At 49.4% G+C, this 22415-nt stretch overlaps 1 protein-coding gene across 2 annotated transcripts in view; it reads right to left on the minus strand.

The window, feature by feature from the left end:
- GCN1 (GCN1 activator of EIF2AK4) overlaps positions 1 to 22415 on the minus strand; it is a 214029-nt gene that overhangs the window by 13878 nt on the left and 177736 nt on the right. For both annotated transcript variants that reach the window (XM_075320343.1, XM_075320336.1), the window contains exons 52-56: positions 11864 to 12057; positions 11603 to 11717; positions 11427 to 11523; positions 4815 to 4963; positions 4576 to 4683 (exon numbers count right to left, since the gene is read on the minus strand). In XM_075320343.1, the coding sequence (XP_075176458.1) occupies positions 4576 to 4683; positions 4815 to 4963; positions 11427 to 11523; positions 11603 to 11717; positions 11864 to 12057 (663 nt within the window). The remainder of the gene's footprint in view (positions 1 to 4575; positions 4684 to 4814; positions 4964 to 11426; positions 11524 to 11602; positions 11718 to 11863; positions 12058 to 22415) is intronic.

Below are 22415 nucleotides of genomic sequence, written 5' to 3' on the forward strand. Positions count from 1 at the left end.
CAGTAAGTCTGGGATGTCTGGAAGGCGCCACGGTGCGTCTGTGAGCATTTGTACTAATTCGGCGTACCAGGCGCGCCTGGGCCAGTCCGGTGCTATCAGTATCACCGGGACTCCCTCTGCCTTGAGCTTCCTGATTACCCGCGGCAATAGGGGTAGAGGTGGAAATATGTAAGGCAGGCGGAAGTGGTGCCAGGAGCAGACTAGAGCATCCACACCGATGGACTGCGGGTCGCGTGACCTGGCTATGAACGCGGGTACCTTTGTATTCAACCTTGAGGCCATTAGGTCCACGTCTGGTGTGCCCCAGCAAGTGCAGATGTGTAGAAACACATCTGGGTGGAGAGACCATTCTCCGGCGGCCAGGCCTTGGCGACTTAGAAAGTCTGCTGCCCAGTTCTCTACCCCCGGTATGTGTACCGCTGATATCACTGATCCCATCGATTCGGCCCAGCTGAGGATTTTGTGGGCCTCGAGATAAGCCGCTTTGCTGCGGGTGCCCCCCTGCCGATTGATATAGGCTACAGCTGTCGCATTGTCCGATTGGACTCGAATCTGACGACCCGCTAGCAGAGGGCAGAACCCTCTGAGCGCGAGGAAGATCGTGTGGAGTTCCAGGATGTTTATGGGTAGGGAAGACTCCTGGGGCGTCCAACGTCCTTGAGCAGTGTGGTGCCGGTACACTGCTCCCCAGCCTAGGAGGCTGGCGTCCATGGTCAGGACCAGCCAGTTCACTGGGAGAAAAGATCTCCCCTTCGATAGGGATGAGGACCGAAGCCACCAGCGGAGTGCGTACCTGACTGAAGGCGTCAGGTGAAGATGTCTGTCCAGGGAGAAGGGGCTCTTGTCCCAGGCCGCTAGAAGGGCTAGCTGCAGTGGGCGGAGGTGCAGTTGAGCAAAGGGTACTGCTTCCATAGCCGCCACCATCCTGCCGAGCACTTTCATGCTGAATCGAATGGAGCGAGACGGAGGACGTAGAAGGCAGCGTACCGCTCGTTGAAGAGCGATCGCCTTGTCCTGAGGGAGAAAGATCAAGCCCCGACGGGTGTCCAGGGACATGCCCAAGAAGGTGATGGATCGTGGTGGGATCGGGGATGATTTGTCTAGATTCACTACACCCTAAGCGGGATAGGGTGTCCACAGTGATCTGTACGCTGGTGGAGCAGTCGCGGAAGGAGGGGGCCTTGATGAGGAGGTCATCCAAGTAAGGGAGAACGACTACTCCCCTGGCGTGAAGGACGCTCATGGCGGCCGCCATGACTTTGGTCAAGACCCTTGGTGCGGTTGCAAGGCCGAAGGGTAGAGCTACGAATTGTAAGTGGGAGTCCTGAACTGCGAAGCGGAGGAACTTTTGGTGATCTGGGGCGATGGGTATGTGCAGGTACGCGTCCTTGATGTCTATGGAGGCGAGGAATTCCCCTTCGACCATGGATGCAATAATGGACCTTAGGGACTCCATTCTGAATCTCCGTACATGCACATGTTTAGGTGTTTGAGGTCCAGGATGGGTCGAACTGACCCATCCTTTTTGGGGACTACAAAGAGGTTGGAATAAAAACCCCCGAACTTCTCGTCGTCTGGGACAGGTATTATCACTCCTGCTGTTTGGAGCGAGTGGATTGCTGAGAAAAAAGCTTTGCGTCGTTTTCGAGTCTTTAGGGGGTTTTAGAGAAAGAATTTCGGACCCGACCCCCGAGTCGGTTCTATGTGGTAACCGAAGACACAAGGTCTCGCACCCATTTGTCGTCTAAGGCGGCCGTCCAGATGTGTTGAAAGAGCCGCAGTCGACCTCATACAATGAGTGTGTCTTACGGGGCGCCGAAGGAGTCATGAGGGGGGAAAACGTCGTGGCCGAGTCTCCCTAGTCCTGGACTGTTTCGGATCGGCCCAGCCCTTAGGGGCAGGTGAGGCAAAAGGGTACCGGGACTCCATGAGTTTTCGGTTACCGAAGCGCCTGTCAGGCTTCTCCCTTTGCTTTGTGAGGATATCCTGAAACTCTGGGTGATCAGCGAAAACCTTTTGGGGTTTCCTTGCCCTCTTAAAGGAGACCGCATGGTCAGTGGTAGTGAATGGGGGATCCTCCACATGCAGTTTGGTTGATTGCGGCTATAAGGGAGTCTATTGCAGTTTGATCATCTGGGGAGGATGAAACCAAGGAATCCTCCTGGTATAAACAGCATTCTCCCTCCTCCAGCTCTTCAGAAGCCGTGGAGAGTGTGGGAGAGCCTGCCCTGTGTGCTCCCGAGGGAGAGTCATGGGGGCCATGAGAGAGTGCTGGAGACACCTGGCCGTGTGCTCTTTTCCTGATCCCTGCAACCGGTGAAGCATGTGCCCGTATTACCTCAGAAGGATTCTCCATAGGGGTATCCTCAGGCCGCGTTCCGTCCAGGGACCCAGATGGGTGTGGAGGACGACATTGCATAGCTAGCACCAGGTTCTGTGACAGTTTTTCCATGGATTGGGACAGAAACCGTGCCCATTCCGGTGGGCTGGGAGGCCTAGGCTCTGGGCTGACAGTTGCGGCGGTGGTGACAGGGGGGTCTTGGGGGACTATAGGGGCACAGGACTCACAGAGAGAAGAGGTGTGTTTACATGGTAGCTCAGCGTGGCAGGCAGTGCAGGCTGAATAAGAGACTATGTGAGCCTTAGCACTCTTAGTGCCCTTAGAATTCTGCATGTTCCTAATAGGAGTATGCCAGGAGGGGGAGCAATAGTCAGCAGAGCTACAAGTGAAGCAAGCACCTCACCAGAATCAGCCGATGGCCCTGTCCTCAGTAAGGCTACTTTCACACTTGCATTGGACGGCTTCCGTTGCTATCCGCAGCCTTGAGGAATTACGGTAACCGTTGCAGGAATCCGTAATATTCCTCATAGACTTCTATTAGCTACGGATAGCAACGGATGGTCTTGCATTGCATCCGTCCCGCGGCACATCAGTTATTTTGACGCTGACCGCGAGTGACCGTCGGGCGGATGGAACGCTGCATGTAGCGTTTTTCTGTGCTTGGCGGAGTGTCAAAAAAATGCAACCTGCAGGAATCTGTTGGTGTCCGTTGTTTTGATAATGGATGCCTATGGTGGCGGATTCCGTTAGAATCCGTCATTTGACGGATTCCGTTAACGCAACAGTCTTTACACAACTGCGCATGCTCAGATGTGTCAAGTCAAGGAAAAAAAACCTATAACGGATTGCGTTATTTTGTACGATCTGTAGCATCCGTTGTGCCACTATATGCAACGCATCCGTTGCATCCATCACACAACGCAATGCTATGGATCCCGTCCAACGCAAGTGTGAAAGTAGCCTTAGGAGTAAGCTCTGTGGAGATCTTCGCATGCTTTCCTGTGGGGCGGGGCTTATCACGGCCGCGGGGGCGGGGCTTAGAGCTAAAAGAGCGCGAAGAAGAAGTCAGTGTGCCCCCCCTGCTGTGGGTAGTAAAAAACGGCGGGAAGGGAGCTTCTGACAGTTTTCCTCCCTCTCCCTCCAGTCAGCACACAGCTTGTCACTGGTGGTTATCTCTGCTGGCTTTTCTGCTACAGCAAATAAACAGCGTGAGTTCCTGAGCTCTGGGCCCTCCCCCTGCCACCGGTAAATTATCTGTGCAGGACTTTCTGCAAACAGCGAGGGACTTCCCCCTCCTCCAGCCAGTAAGCTAGAGAAAAGTTAACACTGAGTTCAGGATCCCTGGGGCTCTCCTCCTTGCAATCAGCAAGGGACTTTCTCATAATAAATACTGTAAATTCAGCAGTCCTGGGAGCCTTCCCTGCACAGTCTTTTCTCCCTTTGTCTGGGAAACCAGTCAGGGGGGATCTCACCTTAAACACTGCTTCAGTCCAGGCAGTGGAAATAGCAGAGTCAGCTTGCTGTGTCCGGTCACACAGGTGTCATATTCAACTCAGAGCCTGCAAAGAGGGGCTGAGGAATTGTGCCTCTGCCCTGGGCTCTGGAAAATCGGTGTCTGTGGAACCCGTCGTACAGCCCAGGATCCAGCGTCGCAGGAGGGGGTACGTGGAGGCGACACTCCACGTTCCCGCCCGTTGATGGTAGTGGGAGATCGGTCCCAAAAGGAAACCGTCGCCCTCAAAAAATAACAAACCTTGAAAGGAAGTGCCTCCTACAGACACTAAGCTAAAACTGAGGTTGCCTGGCTCGGCCAGGGGGTGTATACTGCAGAGGAGGAGCTATGCTTTTGCTTCTACTTCGTGTCCTCCTACGGATAGGCAGCATAACACCCATGGTCCTGTGTCCCCCAATGAGGCGTCAGAGAAAAAAAGCCAATGGCTTATTTAATTTTCCCCAAAGGAAGATGCTCAGCTATACCAAGTATTTGGGGGTGACCACTTTAGAGACCATTACTTTAACCCTTTAAAGACATTTTGGATGTCTGTAGTGCAAGTATCGTTTTCATGCCATTTGCATATCATATCTGTCACTTGTATACTCAAAATTACATAGAAGTAAATTTAAATGGTCCCATATACTTTTTTTAATAAATAACACATTTAAAATATGCAAGGACAAAAACTTCCCATTTCAGGAAGATAAAAACATTTGTTGCGATACATTTTTATGCCTACCTTAACTAATAGGGTTACCAGTTTAGCGGGAAGGTTTCCATTTTCGGCCACAATGTAATGTTTGATAAGGTAACCAATTCCTCTGATTCCACTAACAGCAATGGGAATCTGCAAAATAAAACACAAAAGTCATAACACCAAAAAGGGCTCAAGTGCTTACATATTTAAATAAATTAATAACATGCAAGTGCCGCTGATTAAATTTGCTTCTACATTTTCAGATTCCATATTTTCCTTACACGATCTGCTGTTGAGTTGCTTTGGACCAGAGATTCGACATTATTGCAGTACTTTGCTGTGCACAATTTGCTTGCTGCAACGTTTATGGCCACAGAAAGAGCCATGCTTCTCCCATGCCTAACCATCCAGTCAATTCCAGTAAAATCAGCTGTATATTAGAGAGAGAATTTAGCCATTACTACATAATGTCATTGTAGCTGAAAAGTTAGACACTGAAATCACACGCAAATAATTGTCTAAGAATAAACCACTCAAGTCTTGTGATACGCAGTTCAGAATTATTAGCTTCCATATAGAACCCTGGATACACTGACGGGTAGAGCCCCCAGACATTTGTAGCCATAGTACCGAAATTATCTTGACAACAGACAATGTAAAAAACTGATTTTTGTGTACTCACCGTAAAATCGTTTTCTCTTAGCCATCATTGGGGGACACAGGACCATGGGTGTTATGCTGCTTATCCATAGGAGGACACTAAGTAGATGCAAAGATGTTAGCTCCTCCCCTGGAGTATACACCCCCTGGCCCAGCCAGGCTACTTCAGTTTTAGTACACAAGCAGTAGGAGAACAAGTAACAAAAAAGTACTGAGACAGAAAAAAGCTAAGGCCCAACAGGGAAAAAGGGAGGGTGCTGTGTCCCCCAATGATGGAGAAAACGATTTTACGGTGAGTACACAAAAATCCGTTTTTCTCTGACGCCTCATTGGGGGACACAGGACCATGGGACGTCCTAAAGCAGTCCATGGGTGGGTAAACAATAAACAACGCAACCCAAGGACTAGGAACCAGTCCCAGATAGCCAGGAGCGCCTACTGAGATAGGTACTCCACTATCGTTTGCAGAATTTTCCTACCTAGGTTCGCCTCAGCCGAAGCCTGGGTATGGACTCAGTAATGCTTTGAAACAGTATGTAGGCAAGACCAGCTCGCAGCCTTACACCTCTGTTCCACTGAAGCCTGATGCCTAATGGCCCAAGAGGCGCCAACTACTCGCATGGAATGAGTCCGCAGCCCACTAGGATAGGAATGGGCTTGAGTTGCAAGCGGTAGACTTCCTGGATCACAGAGCGAATCCAGCGAGCCAGCGTTGCCTATGAAGCTGCCTCTCCTTTCTTAGGCCTTTCAAGAATGACGAACAAGGAGTCTATGTTCCTAAAGGGGCTGTCCTAGGTACATAATATCTGAGAGCCCTCACAAGGTCTAGCGAATATAGAACCCTTTCCACCCTATGGACTGGGTGTGGACAAAAGGAAGGCAGAACAATGTCCTCGTTCATATGAAACGGGGAAGTAACCTTCAGAAGAAAATCCGGAAGGGGGCGTAGAACCACCTTGTCCTGATGAAAGATCAGAAAGGGTTTGCGGCAAGAGAGTGCTGCCAGTTCCGGAACTTATCTGATGGACGTAATCGCCACTAAGAATGTTAGCTTCCAGGAGAGAAGAGCAAGAGAAGATTCCTTAAGAGGTTCAAAAGGGGACCTCTGGATACCGTACAAAACGAGATTGAGGTCCCATGGGTCCAGCGACCGTTTATACAGGGAAACTAGATGGGAAACACCCTTGAGGACAGTCTTGACTTGCGGATTGCAAGCTAGGCGGTATTCATAGAATATCGAGAGAGATGAAACCTGCCCCTTAAGGGAGCTGGGGGCCAACCCCTTTTGCAACCTGACTGCAAAAAAAAAATAAAAAATAAAAAAATCAAGAATTCTGGGGATCGCCAGAGGCATAGGTTGGACATTAGATTCCCTGCACTGGGAAAGGAAAGTTTTTCACGTACAGTGGTAAAAACGGGATGAAGGCCAGGTTTCGGGCACTGTACATGGTGGAGATGACCGCAGGAGAGAATCTCACTCTTGTTAAAGTCCAGGTCTCAATGGCCAGGCCGTCAGCTTCAGGGCTCTGGAGTTCTGATGGGAAATGGGCCCTTGGGTCAGCAGGTCTGGGATGCTTACAAAGCGCCATGAGCAATTGTACTAATTCAGCATACCAGGCGCACCTGGGCTAGTCCGGTGCTATTAGTATCACCGGGACTCCTTCTGCCTTGATCTTCCTGATTACTCGCGGCAGCAGGGGCAGAGGCGAAAAACATGTAAGGCAGACTGAAACGACTTCAGGAGACTAGAGCATCCGCGCCAATGGACTGTGGATTACGTGACCTGGCTAAGAACGCGGGTACCTTTGCGTTCAACCTTGAGGCCATTAGATCCACGTCTGGTGTACTCCAGTGAGTGCAGATGTGTGGGAACACTTCTGGGTGGAGAAACCACTCTCCGGCAGCCAGGCCTTGGCGACTTAGAAGGTCCGCCGCCCAGTTCTCTACTCACGGTATGTGTAACGCTGAAAACACAGGCCCCCGTCGATTCGGCCAACGTGTCCAACGTCCCGAAGCAGTGTGGAGCCAGTACGCTGCTCCCCAGACTAAGAGGCTGACGTCCGTGGTCAGGAGTAGCCAGTCCACTTGGGGGTGAAAAACTCCTTCTCGATATGGAAGAGGACTGAAGCCACCAGAAAAGCGCATACCTGACTGAAGGTGTCAGGTGAAAAGTTCGTCCAAGGAAAAGGGGCTCTTGTCCCAGGCAGCTAGAAGTGCAAGCTGCAGTGGGCGGTGGTGTGGCTAAGCGAGCAGCACTGCCTCTATAGCCGCCGCTATCCTACCTAGCACTCTTATACTGAATCGTATGGAGCGAGAGGAGTACGTAGAGGGCAGTGTACCGCTTGTTGTAGAGCAGTCGCCTTGTCTTGAGGGGAAAATATCAAGCCCCGAAGAGTGTCCAGGGACATGGCCAGGGAGGTGACGGATTTTGACAGGACCGGGGATGATTTTGACTGGAGTCAGAAGCCGCCCTAAACGGGATAGGGTGCCCACAAAGATCTGCACGCTGGTTGAGCCCTTGATGAGGAGGTCATCCAAGCAAGGCAGAACAGCCACTCTCCTGGCGTGAAGGTCACTCATGGCGGCCGCCATGCCCTTAGTTAAGACCCTTGGTGCTGTGGCAGAGCCGAAGGTAGGGCCACAAATGAAAAAAAAAAAGAAGTCCTGAAGCGCGAAGCGGAGGAACTTTTGGTGAGCTGGAGCGATGGGTATGTGCAGGTACGCGTCCCTGATAGCTAGGGAGGCAAGGAATTCTCCTTCGACCATAAAGGTAATAATGGACCCTAGGAAGTCCATTCTGAATCTCCTTACGTGCACATGTTTGCTCAGGTGTAGAGGTCCAGGATGGGACGAACTGACCTGTCCTTTTTTGAGGACCACGAGAGGTTGGAATAGAAGGCCTTGAACCTCTCGCCGTCCGGAACATGTACCATCGCCCCCGCCGTTTGGAGGGAGTGGATTGCTGAGAAGGCCTCGTGGTGTTTTGGAGCCTTTGGGGGGGGTTTGAGAGAAAAGACCGACCAGGGGATCGGGTCCAGAATTCAATGTGGTAACTGGAAGACACAAGGTATCACACCCATTTGTGGTCTGAGGCGGTGGCCCAGATGGAGGACGAGACTCCTTGGTCTTTGTCTAGACTGCCGGGACGAGGTGGACTCGAGGAGGGCTGAGAAGGTCGGGCCCTGCTTGTCTAGTAAAAAACATCCTGGGCTAGAGTTGGGGGAGGGAGGTACTCTTTTCCTCCTGTGGCGTCAGACAAAAAAAGAGCCTGTCCAGATGTTCGGCAAACCATCGGTCTGGAAAGGAGTACTGTGAGAGGCTTCTTAGAGACCGAGTCCTCTCTCCATTATGGGAACCAGAGGGCCTTACGGATGGCTATTGTATTTGAGGCGGCAATAACTGCGCAGGTAGCAGCGCCGAGGGAGGCCTGCATGAGGTACTCTGCCGCCGCAGCAATGTGAACTGTTACATCTGTGAGGGTCTGAGGGAAACTGGTAGTCCTGGTGCCTGTGCGACCCACACGGAAGGGGAGAGGGATCCGCGGCCTCGAGGCAGGGCGATCGAGCTGCTCCACTTGTCTGTCTGTTGGGTCCTTGAAGGAGGATCCATCAAGTAAAAGACAGGAGTGGTCCTTCAGGCAGGCGGAAGCAGGTGAGGGTCCACCGAGGCCGGATCAGCCCAGCCCTTAGAGACAGCTAAGCCAAAGGGGTACCGGGACTCCATGAGTTTACGGATACCAAAGCGGCGTTAAAATCCCTTTTTTTTTTTTTTGAGGTTTCTTCACCCTTTTAAAGGAGACCGCAGGGTCAGTAATAGTGGATGGGAGATCTTCCACATGCAGAGTTTTGGTTGATTGCTGCAATAAGTCCATCGCAGCTTGATCGCTCGGGGAGGTTGAAACCAAGGAATCATTCCGGTACAAACATCATTCCCCTTCCTACGGCTCCTCAGAGACCGCGGAACATGTGGGAGAACCCCATCTGTGTACCCCAGAGGGAGAACCATGGGGGTCATGTCCTTTTTCTGATCTGCAACCGGTGAATCAGAGGGCTGATTCTTATCAGAAGGACCCTCTATAGAGGTGTCATCAGGCTGCGTTCTGTCCAGGGGCTCCGAGGGGTGTGAGGACGATGTTGCATAGCCAGCACCAGGTTCTGGGAACTGTGCCCATTCCGGGGGACTGGGAGCCGTAGGCTCTGGGCTGGCAGCGGTTGGGGGGTAAGCTACAGGGGCACCGGACTCACAGAAGGAAGAGGTGCTATCATCCCCTAGTAGCTCAGCGTCTTATAGTTGTTGCTGTAGTTGTGCAGGGCATAAAACATGTGACTGCAGCCCCTGGCTGATGAGCCACAAACTCTGATTGTAATGAGGGAGCAATGATCTGCATAGCTAATATGCAAGTGAGGCTATAACTCACCCAGAACACTGATGGCCCTTCCCCCCCCCTCCTCCTGTGTCACAGTTCCTGTGGGAAGGAGGAAGCCAGCTCTGAGACACGCACACAGGCTCTGATCACAACAAGAGGGAGCAATGCTCTGCAGATCCTGTGTGAGGGGGGCGTGGCTTATCGAGTGTCGGCGGGAACGGGGCTTAGCTCTGACAAGAAGGCATGAGAAAATATAATAAACAAAAAAACAAAAAATAGTGGGAAGGGACTCCCCTTCCCTCCTCCAGCCCTGCACAACAAGGGTGGACAGAAAAACCTCTATAAGTGTACCACAGCTGCGGCTGCACTGAGTCCTGGGAGCTATCCCCTTCCCCCGCCACAGGTGGAATGCTATGCAGAAGTCACAGCCCATGTGCATCCAGTCAGTGTGACCTTTGCTCCAATTTCCTGTCAGGGAGCCAGTGTGCAGATTCTGACGCCTGCTGTGCCCGGTCACAGAACGTGTATCAACTCAGACCCTGCCAGAGGGAGTGAGGAAGTTTTCATCTGCTCTGTGCTCTGGAAAAATCGGAATGATCTCACCTCAGCTCCTGTGAAGATGGCAGTCTGATGCCTGGTCACACTTGGTGCAGAACGTGTATCAACTCAGAGTCTGCAAGAGGGATTGAGGAAGTTTTCATCTGCTCTGGGCTCTGGAAAATCAGTGCCATGACACCTGTCATCCAGTGAGTAACAGCCCAGGATCCAGCGTCGCAGGAGGGGGTACGGGGAGGCGATACTCCGCGTTCCCGCCTGTTGATGGTTTTGGGAAATCAGTCCCCGAAGGAACCGTCGCCCTCTAAAAACAAAAAATTCTTGCTGCAGTAGTCTGCAGAGATGTGCCTCCTATAGACACTAAGCTAAAACTGAAGTAGACTGGCTGGGTCAGGGGGTGTATACTGCAGGGGAGGAGCTAACATCTTTGCATCTACTTAGTGTCCTCCTATGGATAAGCAGCATAACACCCATGGTCCTGTGTCCCCCAATGAAGCGTCAGAGAAATATTACATTATATGTATTATAACTGGGTTTAGATTACACTGCTATGCCCCCCAGGCTATGTGCCCATGGGACAATATACCCATGATTTTGCCACGGAAAACCAACGGATTTATCTGGATTTTCCAAATCCACAGGGTTAAGCAAGTACAGACACTCCCCATGTTACCCTATGGGATTTGGGGAGTGCTGTATCAATGCTGCAGTATGTGCGGCTGTGGAATATGCTGCGGATGTCCCGCAGCTGCACGTAACTGCATGTCAATTATTCATGTGGAAATATCTGCAGAATTCCCACTCCTCCACTATGGAGACACAGGGCGGGAATACCACAGGTGTTTCCGCACTTGTCCCGCAGGTTTCCCGCAACAAAAATGCTCGGAACCCGCAACAATGGATAGCTGCGCATTCCGGGGAGCAGCTGCGGGAAACCTACGGAAAAATCCATGGGTACAATGTCCCGTGGGCACATAGCCTTAATGTGAATATTACAACCAAGAGCATGGTCCCTCAGTGGCTAACACTGTTGCTTTGCAGCTTTGTGGTTCTGGGTTCAAGTCCAACCAAGGACAACATCTGCAAGGAGTTTGTATGTTCTCCGTGTTTGCTTGGGTTCGCTCTAGGTGCGGTTATATCCCACACTACAAAGACAGACGAATTAGGGAATTTAGATTGTGAGCCCAGCAGGACAGTGATGATAATGTCCATAGAGACCTGCGGAATTAATGGCGCTATGTAAGCGAGTAAAATAAATAAACCATGTACATAAAAAAAAATAAAAAATCATCGACATGATAGATCTACAAACCTAGGAGATGCTGCTGCAAAACCACCGAAAGTTCATCTTCTGGCAGATAAGCACAAATCTCTCCCAGACAGCCAGCAGATGCCATGCGTGTTGCATCCTGAAAGTAAAAAGAAATCCATCAATCAAACCCTATAATAATAGCACAATTATCGTCTCCTAAATGTATCAGTAACTACCTCATCATGTCCCAACATCCCTAGCAACATGGTCACATAATTTTTCCGGATTGCTGCATCCATCTTTCCTCCACCTCCTTGGATAATGAAACGTACAGCCTGAAGCATAGTTTCCCTGCAAACAAAACAAATAAGTTCGTACATATGCAAAACCTATTGATTAACAACTCCCACAGCCGGTTTATGTATCTTACTGTGTACATAGCCGGAGCTAAATAGGAAGCCTTAAAATAGTGAAAACCACCTGAAATAGTAGATTACCTTACGCCAGAGTCTTCACACAATCGAATGATATTCAGCAGTTCTGTGAAGAGCGGATCAACCTTTGTATGGATGACTATGAGTTTGCCCAGGGCATCCGCAGCCTTCAGACGTACAGCACGATTTGAATCTTGCAGAGCTTTAGTAAAAGTGGTTTGCAGTTGTGGCAAGAAAGGTTTTAATGCAATGCCCACCTGCATAAAAAGAGATGAATAAATTATATATACACATTACAAGTGAGGGAACCTGTGATGTTGAAAATGGTATCTAAGCTACATGCAGGATATTATAGATCAGGAGAAGCGGATAAGATTAATATACATTTTTGTTGAAGTGTCAATAAACCTTGCATTTTGTTCACTGAAATTCCTGATCTTTATATGCAAAACAGTCCAGGGGGCAGTCCTATTCAGTGATTGCCTTGGTGAAATCCTGGACTCTGCGCTCTCATTCAAGCCACATATCCAAGCCCTTTCCCGTTCCTGCTGATTCCATCTCAAAAATATTTCCCAGATCAATACATTCCTTAACCAAGATTCTGCAAAAACACTAGTGCATGCCCGTATCATCTATCACCTTGACTACTGCAACCTCCTGCTCTGTGGCCTCCCTTCTAACATGCTTGCACCCCTCCAAACTATTCTAAACTCTGCCACCCCCGACTAATCCACCTCTCCTCCACTCTGCCAATCCCTTCACCTGCTTCCCATTGCCCAAAAGACTCCAGTTTCAAACTCTAAACATAAGATACAAAGCCATCCACAACCTGTCTCCTCCATACAATTGGCACCTAGTCTCCTGATACTTACCTCCATGCAACCTCCGGTCCTCACAAAATCTCCTTCTCTACTCTCCTCTCATCTCCTCTTCCCACAATCGCATACAAGATTTCTCCCACGCATCCCCCATACTCTGAAACTTTCTACCCCAACATATTAGAATCTCACCTATCGTGGAAACCTGTAAAAGGAACCTGAAGAACTACCTCTTCCGACAAGCCTACAACCTGCAATAACCCCGAGCCCATTATACCGCTGCACAACCAGCACTAACCTCCCCTACTGTATCTAAACCTATCACTTGTAGACTGGGAGCCCTCGCAAGCAGGGCCCTGTCTCTTTCTGTACCTGTCTGTGCTTTGTATTGTTCATAATTATTGTTCTTGTTTTTATTATGTATACCCTTTTTCACAAGTGCCATAGAAATAAATGGCGCAATAATAATACATAGTAATAATTTACAGATTTCACTAACTATGGCATGCAAATAGCAAACACCCATGATTTAAATTAATAAAAATTATATTGAATTATTTCCAACAAAACAATATATAATTTAGCTCAAATTATACTTCTCTAAACTATGCTGTCCACATATCATGAATATACACATTACACAAAAATATAAACGCACACTTTTGTTTTTGCTCCCATTTTTCATGAACTGAACTCAAAGATCTAAGACTTTTTCTATGTACATAAAAGGCCTTTGTCTCTCAAATATTGTTCACAAATTTGTCTAAATCTGTGTAAGGCTATGTGTGCACTAGTGCGTTTTACCCGCGGATTTGCCGCGGAAATTTCTTGAGAAAAGTCTGCAATCTTTGTGCAGACATTTCCCAGCAAATCCTATGTGAAAAAAAAAATAGCTGTGCGCACACTGCGGATTTTTCTCAAGAAATTTCCTTGAGAAGAATTTCTTGAGAAAATTTCTTGAGAAAATGAGCATGTCAATTCTTTTCCGCAGGTACCCTGCGGATTTCGGCAGTACAGCCTGCAAAATCCGCAGGGAACAACCTGCGGGAAAATCGCTGCAAATTTGCGGCTAATCCGCAGCAAATCCGCATGCGGATTTACCGCGGATTTGGTGCGGATTTTTTCCGGAGGTCCGGAAATCTTCCACTCCCAGAAGTTTCTCAAGAAATTTTCTTGAGAAACTTCACAGTTCTAGTACGCACAAAGCCTTAGGCTACTTTCACACTTGCGTTGAACGGCATCCGTCACAATACGTTGTGTAACACGTGACGATGGCTTGCAAAAAGTGTGATAATAAAGGCCACGGATTCCAGTGAAATAATATGTTGCATTAAGTTTTCTTTAGCCGAGAGAGAGAGCCCTCATCTTCACCGCACACATCCCAACACTACAGCCCTCATCTTCACCGCACACATCCCGACACTACAGCCCTCATCTTCACCGCAGACATCCCGACACTACAGCCCTCATCTTCACCGCACACATCCCGGCATTACAGCCCTCATCTTCACCGCACACATCCCGGCATTACAGCCCTCATCATCACCGCACACACCCCGGCACTACAGCCCTCATCTTCACCGCACACATCCCGACACTATAGCCCTCATCTTCACCGCACACATCCCGACATTACAGCCCTCATCATCACCGCACACACCCCGGCACTACAGCCCTCATCTTCACCGCACACACCCTCATCTTCACCGCACACACCCCGACACTACAGCCCTCATCATCACCGCACACACCCCGACAGTACCGCCCTCATCTTCACCGCACACATCCCGACACTACAGCCCTCATCATCACCACACACACCCCGACACAACCGCCCACATCATCACCGCACACATCCCGACACAACCGCCCACATCACCACACACATCCCGACACTACCGCCCACATCATCACCGCACAAATCCCGACATTACCGCCCACATCATCACCATACACATCCCGACATTACAACCCTCATCATCACCGCACACACCCCGGTACTACAGCCCTCATCTTCACCGCACACATCCCGACACTACAGCCCTCATCTTCACCGCACACATCCAGACACTACAGACCTCATCATCACCGCACACATCCCGAGACTACCGCCCTCATCATCACCACACACATCCAGACACTACCGCCCTCATCATCACCACACACATCCCGACACTACAGCCCTCATCATCACCGCACACACCCCGACACAACCGCCCACATCATCACAACACACATTCCGACACAACCGCCCACATCATCACCGCACACATCCCGACATTACCACCCATATCATCACCGCACACATCCCGACATTACCGCCCACATCATCACTACACACATCCCGACACTACCGCCCTCATCTTTACCGCACACAACCCGACATTACAGCCCTCATCTTCACCGCACACATCCCGACACTACAGCCCTCATCATCACCGCACAAATTCCCGACACTACAGCCCTCATCATCACCGCACACATCCTGACATTACCGCCCACATCATCACCGCACACATCCCGACACAACCGCCCACATCATCACCGTACACATCCTGACATTACCGCCCACATCATCACCGCACACACCCCGGCACTACCGCCTACATCACCGCACACACTACCGCACTAATCATCACTGCGCACACACACCGGCACTACCTCACCAATCATCACCGCACACGCAGGCACTACCGCACTTATCATCACCGCACACACAGGCATTACCTCAGTGACGTTCCCCGCTGACAGCGCGATTCACTTCAGTTGCTGCGTGGAGCTCACAGGAGCGGCGGTGTTCTACTGCCGCTCCTGTCAGCTTCATGTAGCAGAGCTGGATGCGTCGCGGGACCTCATGTGGATTACGCCGGACCTAGAGGGGTATTTGGGGATTTTAATAAAGTGGTGAAAGAGGGTGTTTTTTTTGTCTTTTATTCCAAATAAAGGATTTTCCTCGGGTGTATGTGTTTATCTACTTTCACTTACAGGTTAATCATGGAATGTGTCTCATAGACGCCTGCCATGATTAACCTAGGACTTAGTGGCAGCTATGGGCTGCTGCCATTAACTCCTTATTACCTCGATTGCCACCGCACCAGGGCAATTCGGGATGAGCCGGGTAGAGTCCCGGGACTGTCGCATCTAATGGATGCGGCAATTCCGGGCGGCTGCTGGCTGATATTTTTAGGCTGGGGGGCTCCCCATAACGTGGCGCTCCCCATCCTGAGAATACCAGCCTTCAGCCGTGTGGCTTTATCATGGCTGGTATCAAAATTGGAGGAGACCGCACGCCGGTTCTTTAAAATTATTTATTTATTGTACTGCACGATATAGACCTGCCCACCGGCGGCTGTGATTGGTTGCAGTGAGACAGCTGTCACTCAGCGTGGGGGCGGGTCTGACTGCAACCAATCATAGGCACCGGTGGGTGGGGAAAGCAGTGAATACGTGATGGAATAATGCGCGGCCGGCTTTTTCAAAAGAGGAAAAGCCGCCGGAGCTTTGTGACAACTGTGCAGCGTCGTGCCCGTGATCGGTGAGTATGAGAGAGGGGGGGGGGGGGAGGGGGAGAGACCAGGAGTGATTTAAACGATTTCGATCATTCTGCTGGACATGCTGAGCATGCTCAGTAGAACGTGACGAAATCAGTCAGTGGATTCCGCCACTTAGCACATAGCGGCAGAAACCGCCACCAAAGACAATCATTAGACACCGTGGCGGATTCCAAAGGAATCAGTCAATTTGCGCGATTATAAAGACACAAAAAACACTACATGTAGCGTTCCTTCCGCCCGACGCAGCGTCAAAATAACGACGCTGCGTCGTGCAGCGGATGCAACGCAAGACCATCTGTTGCTATCCGTAGCTAATACAAGTCTATGATGAATATAACTGTTTCTCGCAACGATTACTATAATTCCTCAAGGCTGCGGATAGCAACGAAAGCCGTCCAACGCAAGTGTGAAAGTAGCCTTAGTGAGCACTCCTCCTTTGCTAAGATAATCCATCCACCTCACAGGTGCAGCACATCAAGATGCTGATTAGACAGCATGATTAGACAGTTGGGCCTTAGGCTGGCCACATTAAATGGCCACTCCAAGATGTGCAGTTTTATCACACAGCACAATGCCACAGATGTCACACGTTTTGAGGGAGCATGCAAATGGCATGCTGACTGCAAGAACGTCCACCAGCGCTGTTGCCCGTGAATTGATTGTTCATTTCTCTACCATAAGCGGTCTCCAAAAGTGTTCACAGAATTTGGCAGTACATCCAACCGGCCTCACAAACACAAACAAAGAGTAACCACATCAGTTAAGGACATCAATATCCAGCATCTTCACCTCCCAAATCGTTTGAGACCAGCTACCCGGACAGCTGCTGTAACAAATGGTTTGCATAACCGAAGAATTTCTGCACTAATAGTCAAAAACCATCTAAAGGAATCTCATCTGCATGCTCGTTCTCATCGGGGTTTCCACCTGACGGTAGTTAATCTTCACAACCGACTCGAGTGGGAAAATGCTCACATTCTATGGCATCTAGCACATCGGTAAGGTATTCTTTTCACGGATGAATCCTTGTTTCACTGTAAAGGTCAGATGACAGACTGCGTGTATGGCCGGGGCAACATGGGGATCTACTGCGATCCTCGCATGACACCCGGCTCACACTGGCAGCACAGTGGGAGCCGAGTGTCATGCGAGTGTCACTGCGACTATCATGCGATCGGACCTCAGCTGCGGGGGCGGGATGGCACTGAGGAGGGGCGGGCCGGCTCTGAGGAGGGGTGGGCCAGCACTGCGGAGGGGAGGGATTTCTCTCTCTCTCTCCTCCGTTGCTAGCTATTGCCATTCTCGCCCTGCACTCACGGTACACCGGTGTACTGCGAGTGCAATGCGATTTTTCTCTCGCCCCATAGACTTCAATGGGTGCGAGAGAAACCTGGATCGCATTACAATCGCAGCATGCTGCGATTGTTTTCTCGGTCCGATTAGGGCTGAGAAAATAATCGCTCATGGGTGCTGGCACATAGGCTACTATTGGTCCGAGTGGAATGCGATGCTTTATCGAATTCCACTCACTCCGATTTTCATGCCATGTGTCTTAGGCCTAAGGCGTCAAGTGGGTGAGCAGTTTGCTATTATCAACGCTGTGAATCAAGTGGCCCATTTTGGTTGTGGGGTTCTGATATGGGCAGGCGTAAGTTATGGACAACGAACACAGGTGCATTTAATTAATGCCATTTTAAATGCACAAAGATTCCGTGATGAGATCCTGAGGCCCATTGTTGAGCCATTCATCCACAACCATCACCCCATGTTGCAGCATGATACTTCCAATATGGAGCTGTGCATTATCTGTACACAATTTCCGGAAGCTGAAAACATCCCAGTTCTTGCATGGCCAGCATACTCACTGGACATGTCACCCATTGAGCATGTTTTAGATTCTTTAGATTGGTGTAGACGACAAGATGTTCAAGTTCCTGCCAATATCCAACAACTTCGCACAACCATTGCAGAAGAGTGGACTAACATTCCACAGGAGATGTGTTGCCAGTGTGAGGCAAATGGTGGACCTAGCAGATACTGACTGGTTTTCTTACACCCCCCCCTCCCCATAGACAACCAATAATACTGTAAAGCTGCACATTTTAGCGTGGCCTTTTATTGTGCCCGGCCTAAGTCACACCCTATGCAATAATCATGCTGTCTAGTCAGCGTCTTGATATGCCACACCTGTGAGGTGGATGGATTATCTTGGCAAAGGAGAAGTGCTCACTAACACAGATTTAGACAAATTTGTGAATAATATTTGAAAGAAAAGGGTTTTATGTGGACACAGATCTTTAAATTCAGCTCATGAATAATGGGAGCTAAAACAAGTGTTGTGTTTAAATTTTGTTCAGTGTATATTGTGACAGGTTCCCTTTAACCCCATAGCGACGGCCTAACGTCTCAAGACGTCGGAAAAACAGGGTACTTATTCTGTTCCGACGTCTTGAGACGTCAGGCCGGAAAAAGCTTGTAGCGCCCCCCAGTGACGAAAAATCTCGGGAGTTTCAGCTACCGGAGGTAGCTGAGACCCCCAAGATTATGAATCGGGGTGTTTTTTTGGACCCCGTTAATGCGATTGCCGGTATACACCGTATACCGGCGACAACATTAAAAAAAAAAAAAATGGCCGGTAAAATTGATTTATTTCTCATCTGACGTGATCAAACATGTCAGATGAGAAATAAATATGAGCCCTTAGTGCCCCCAAAGCCCCCGGTACCGGAGAGTCCCCCCACCACCCCTACTTCCCCTCCGGAAAATCCAAGATGGCGCCGACGCGCGCTGAAAACTCCCGCCGCCGCCGGATCTGCATTCATTTCCCTCCGATCTGAAATGATCAAACATTTCAGATCGGAGGGAAATGTCCTCCCCCTGACCCCTCCTCCGGGCCACCGGAGATCTCTGGTCCCCGGAGCCCCCTCCGGTCTCCAGAGCCGCCTCCCCCGCGTGGAAGATGGCGGCCGCATTCATCCTGCTCTTTCTGCCGCATGTGACACGTCACATGCGGCAGAAAGTTGTCCCGCCGTCACCCCCCGTCACCCCCCCAGCCCAGCCCAGCCCCCGGTCTTACGTTACCTGTCTGCTGGTGCTCCGTCCCTGCGATCACGCCGCATGCTTCTTGAAAGCTGGCGGCGCATGCGCAGACAGCGGCTGTCAGCTGGATCCCTGCAAGCAGGGACTCTGACGTCGCTGCTGCACAGGCTGCTGCACTGTGGACCGGGGGAGGGTGAGTATGGTAATCTGCAGCCACACTCCTCACATGGAGAGACTGCTGTTCTAGAAAATGGGGGGTACGTTCTGTGAGCGTGCCCCTCATATTCTTTTTTTAAATCAGATCTTTTTTTATTAAATCATTAGGGATCAATACAGAGAGTATTTCACTTTTCATATAACTGATAACAATAAACAGATAAACACATATGATTTATACATCAGGTTCTTTCTCTGCATATATGTAAATATAATAATAGAGTTCTCAAATCATAATTATATTATATAACTTGAGCCTACAAACCTCGTGGCTCTACAAATAAACAAAACTTAAATTATGCAATAATGCCTCAGACTAACAGGAACACCTCCTCCATCAGCCGTGTCGCTCCACATCATATTGCTATACTCTCCTGCTCCTCCCTCTCCGTGCAGTCATCCATGAAACCATTCCAGTCCTCTCTCACCTCTTCATTCAAAGTCCATTTCGCCACAGAAAAAACTAGTTTTAATTCCCTTCCTCACACATGCCATCACTGCAGGCACAACAGTAACCGGTCCAGCATTGCATCCCGAACCAGTGCACTAGAGGGTAGGCCCGGCAACTCCAGCCATGGCCGCCAAATGTTGTAAAACTTTTTCAATGTTTTTCTTTTTAAATAAACTCCCCTTTCCAATCTTATGACGTTATTTAATTTGTTTTTGAGCTCTGGTAATGTTGGTGGTAGAGGGTCTAACCAGTGATATGCAAGTAGCTTTCTTGCTTGGTACAAGATACGTGCTATTCCCAGGGCTGTTGGAGAATCCAAATCCACTTCTCCTTCCCATAGACTCAACAGGCACAGGCGGGGCGACGGTGGTATTGTGATATGATATATTTGACCTATAAGTCCCAGGGTTTGGTTCCAGAAATCACCAATGTGTCCACACTCCCACATAACATGCATCAAATGGGCATCATCCTGTCCACACCTAACACACTGTGTGTTTGGTCTGAGTCCCATCTTAAATAGTAGACTGGGAGTTTTATATACCCTGTGGATGAGATATATTTGAGACAGCTTTTGGCACTCCGATACCGCCAGTTTAGGAACTTGTTCCAATATATCAGACCACTGGCCTTCCGTCAGGGGACCGACGTCTCGTTCCCATTTGCTTTTAACAAGCAATGGATGTGTTTCCAGATGGGCAGGTAGTAATTTTTTATATAGCTCCGAAATAAGACCCTTAGAGGACTCAGATGTAAGCAGCCTATGTAATGTTTGATTATGTGTCACTGTGACCGGGTTTGTCCTCCCCTGTCTTTCCAGTGCGTGTCTCAGCTGCAAATACTGATAAAAGAAGACATGCGGAAGGTGAAACTCCGTTCTCAGTTGTTCAAAGCTTTTAAGAGTATTATTTTGTAGTACTTGTGACACTAAATGGATCCCTTTATCCTCCCATCCTCTGAACCCTACTAATTTTTTAATTTCTGGCAAGTCGGGGTTCTGCCACAGTGGCCAGAGCTCTGTAGGTCCGCTTATCCCCAAAAGAGACTTACCCCTGTCCCACACCCGGAATATCATAGCCAGTGTGGGATATCGTGCCCCATTTATCTGTCTTTGTCCCACATCCAACCGGCAACCTGGGTACTTCCATACTGATCCCTCTCTCACTATATCACCACTGGTATCATACCCTCCTTCTTTGCCCCAACCCCTCAGATGTTGCATCTGGGAGGCTATATAGTATATATATGGGTTTGGTACCGCCAGTCCTCCCTCCTCCTTTCCCCGCTGTAGCACTTCCAGTCGAATCCTAGCTTGCTTTTTCTTCCAAATAAGTTCCCGGAATATTGTATTAATTTTTACAAAAAATTCCCTACATATCCACACTGGAGAATTATGTATAAGGTATAGTAATTGTGGCATCATTACCATTTTAATTAAATTGGATCTGCCGACATTTGATAGCGGCAAACGGCACCAGGTATGCACTTTTGCTCTGAATCGCTGTAACAGGGGTTCCAGATTTAGGGCCTGGATATCCTTCGGGATTGGGCTGACAATTACTCCCAGATATTAAAACTCCCGGACCACAGGAACTGGAATCTGTAAGTCCGAAAAGTCCCCCGGAAGGGGGTCCAACGACATTAAAGCCGACTTGGACCAGTTGATTAGTAGACCAGACCTCTGTCCAAATTCCCGAATGATATTCATTGCCGGCAAAATCGAGGAATGTACCCTGTCTAAATATAAGAGTAGATCGTCTGCGTATAATGATATCTTTTGTTCCACGGCTCCACACCGAAATCCCTCTACCTCCCTGGATTTCCGTTTTGTCACTGCCAACGGCTCCACTGCAGTCGCGAATAGCAAGGGTGAAAGCGGGCACCCCTGTCTAGTACCTCTTCCAAGAGGAAAAGACTCGGAGACCCTGCCATTAACCCTAACCTTTGCCACCGGTGAGTCATATAGCAGTTTTACCCAATTTATGAATCTATGTCCAAAGCCCATTTTCCGAAGTACAGCCCACATATATTCCCATTCAAGGCTATCGAACGCCTTAGCGGCGTCTAATGACAAAATTGCCCTTTCCCCCGGTACATCAGAACTATGTTGAATTCCCAAATATAATTTCCTGAGATTCATAGATGTGGCTCTGCATGGAATGAAGCCTGTCTGATCACTCTGCACTATAGATGAGATGACTCGGGACATCCTATTGGCGAGCACCTTGGCCAGCAATTTAATGTCTGTTTGTAGGAGAGAGATTGGGCGATACGAATCCGGGATCTCTGGATCTTTTCCAGGTTTTAATATTAAGACTATTAAGGCTTCCCTCATAGAGGGTGGGAGGACCCTCTGCCTTTCAGCCTCTTCAAATACCTTAAGTAGTTTGGGTAGCAGTAAGGGTGCATACGCTTTATAAAACTCTCCAGGCAGGCCATCCGTTCCCGGAGCTTTTTCATTTTGTGTCTGGCCAAGCGCTTCCTCCAGTTCTTCCAATGAGATGTCCCGGTCCAGCAATTCCCTGTTTACATCACTC

The sequence above is a fragment of the Anomaloglossus baeobatrachus genome, chromosome 1 (genome assembly GCF_048569485.1).
Source record: "Anomaloglossus baeobatrachus isolate aAnoBae1 chromosome 1, aAnoBae1.hap1, whole genome shotgun sequence".
In the NCBI taxonomy this organism is placed as follows: domain Eukaryota; kingdom Metazoa; phylum Chordata; class Amphibia; order Anura; family Aromobatidae; genus Anomaloglossus; species Anomaloglossus baeobatrachus.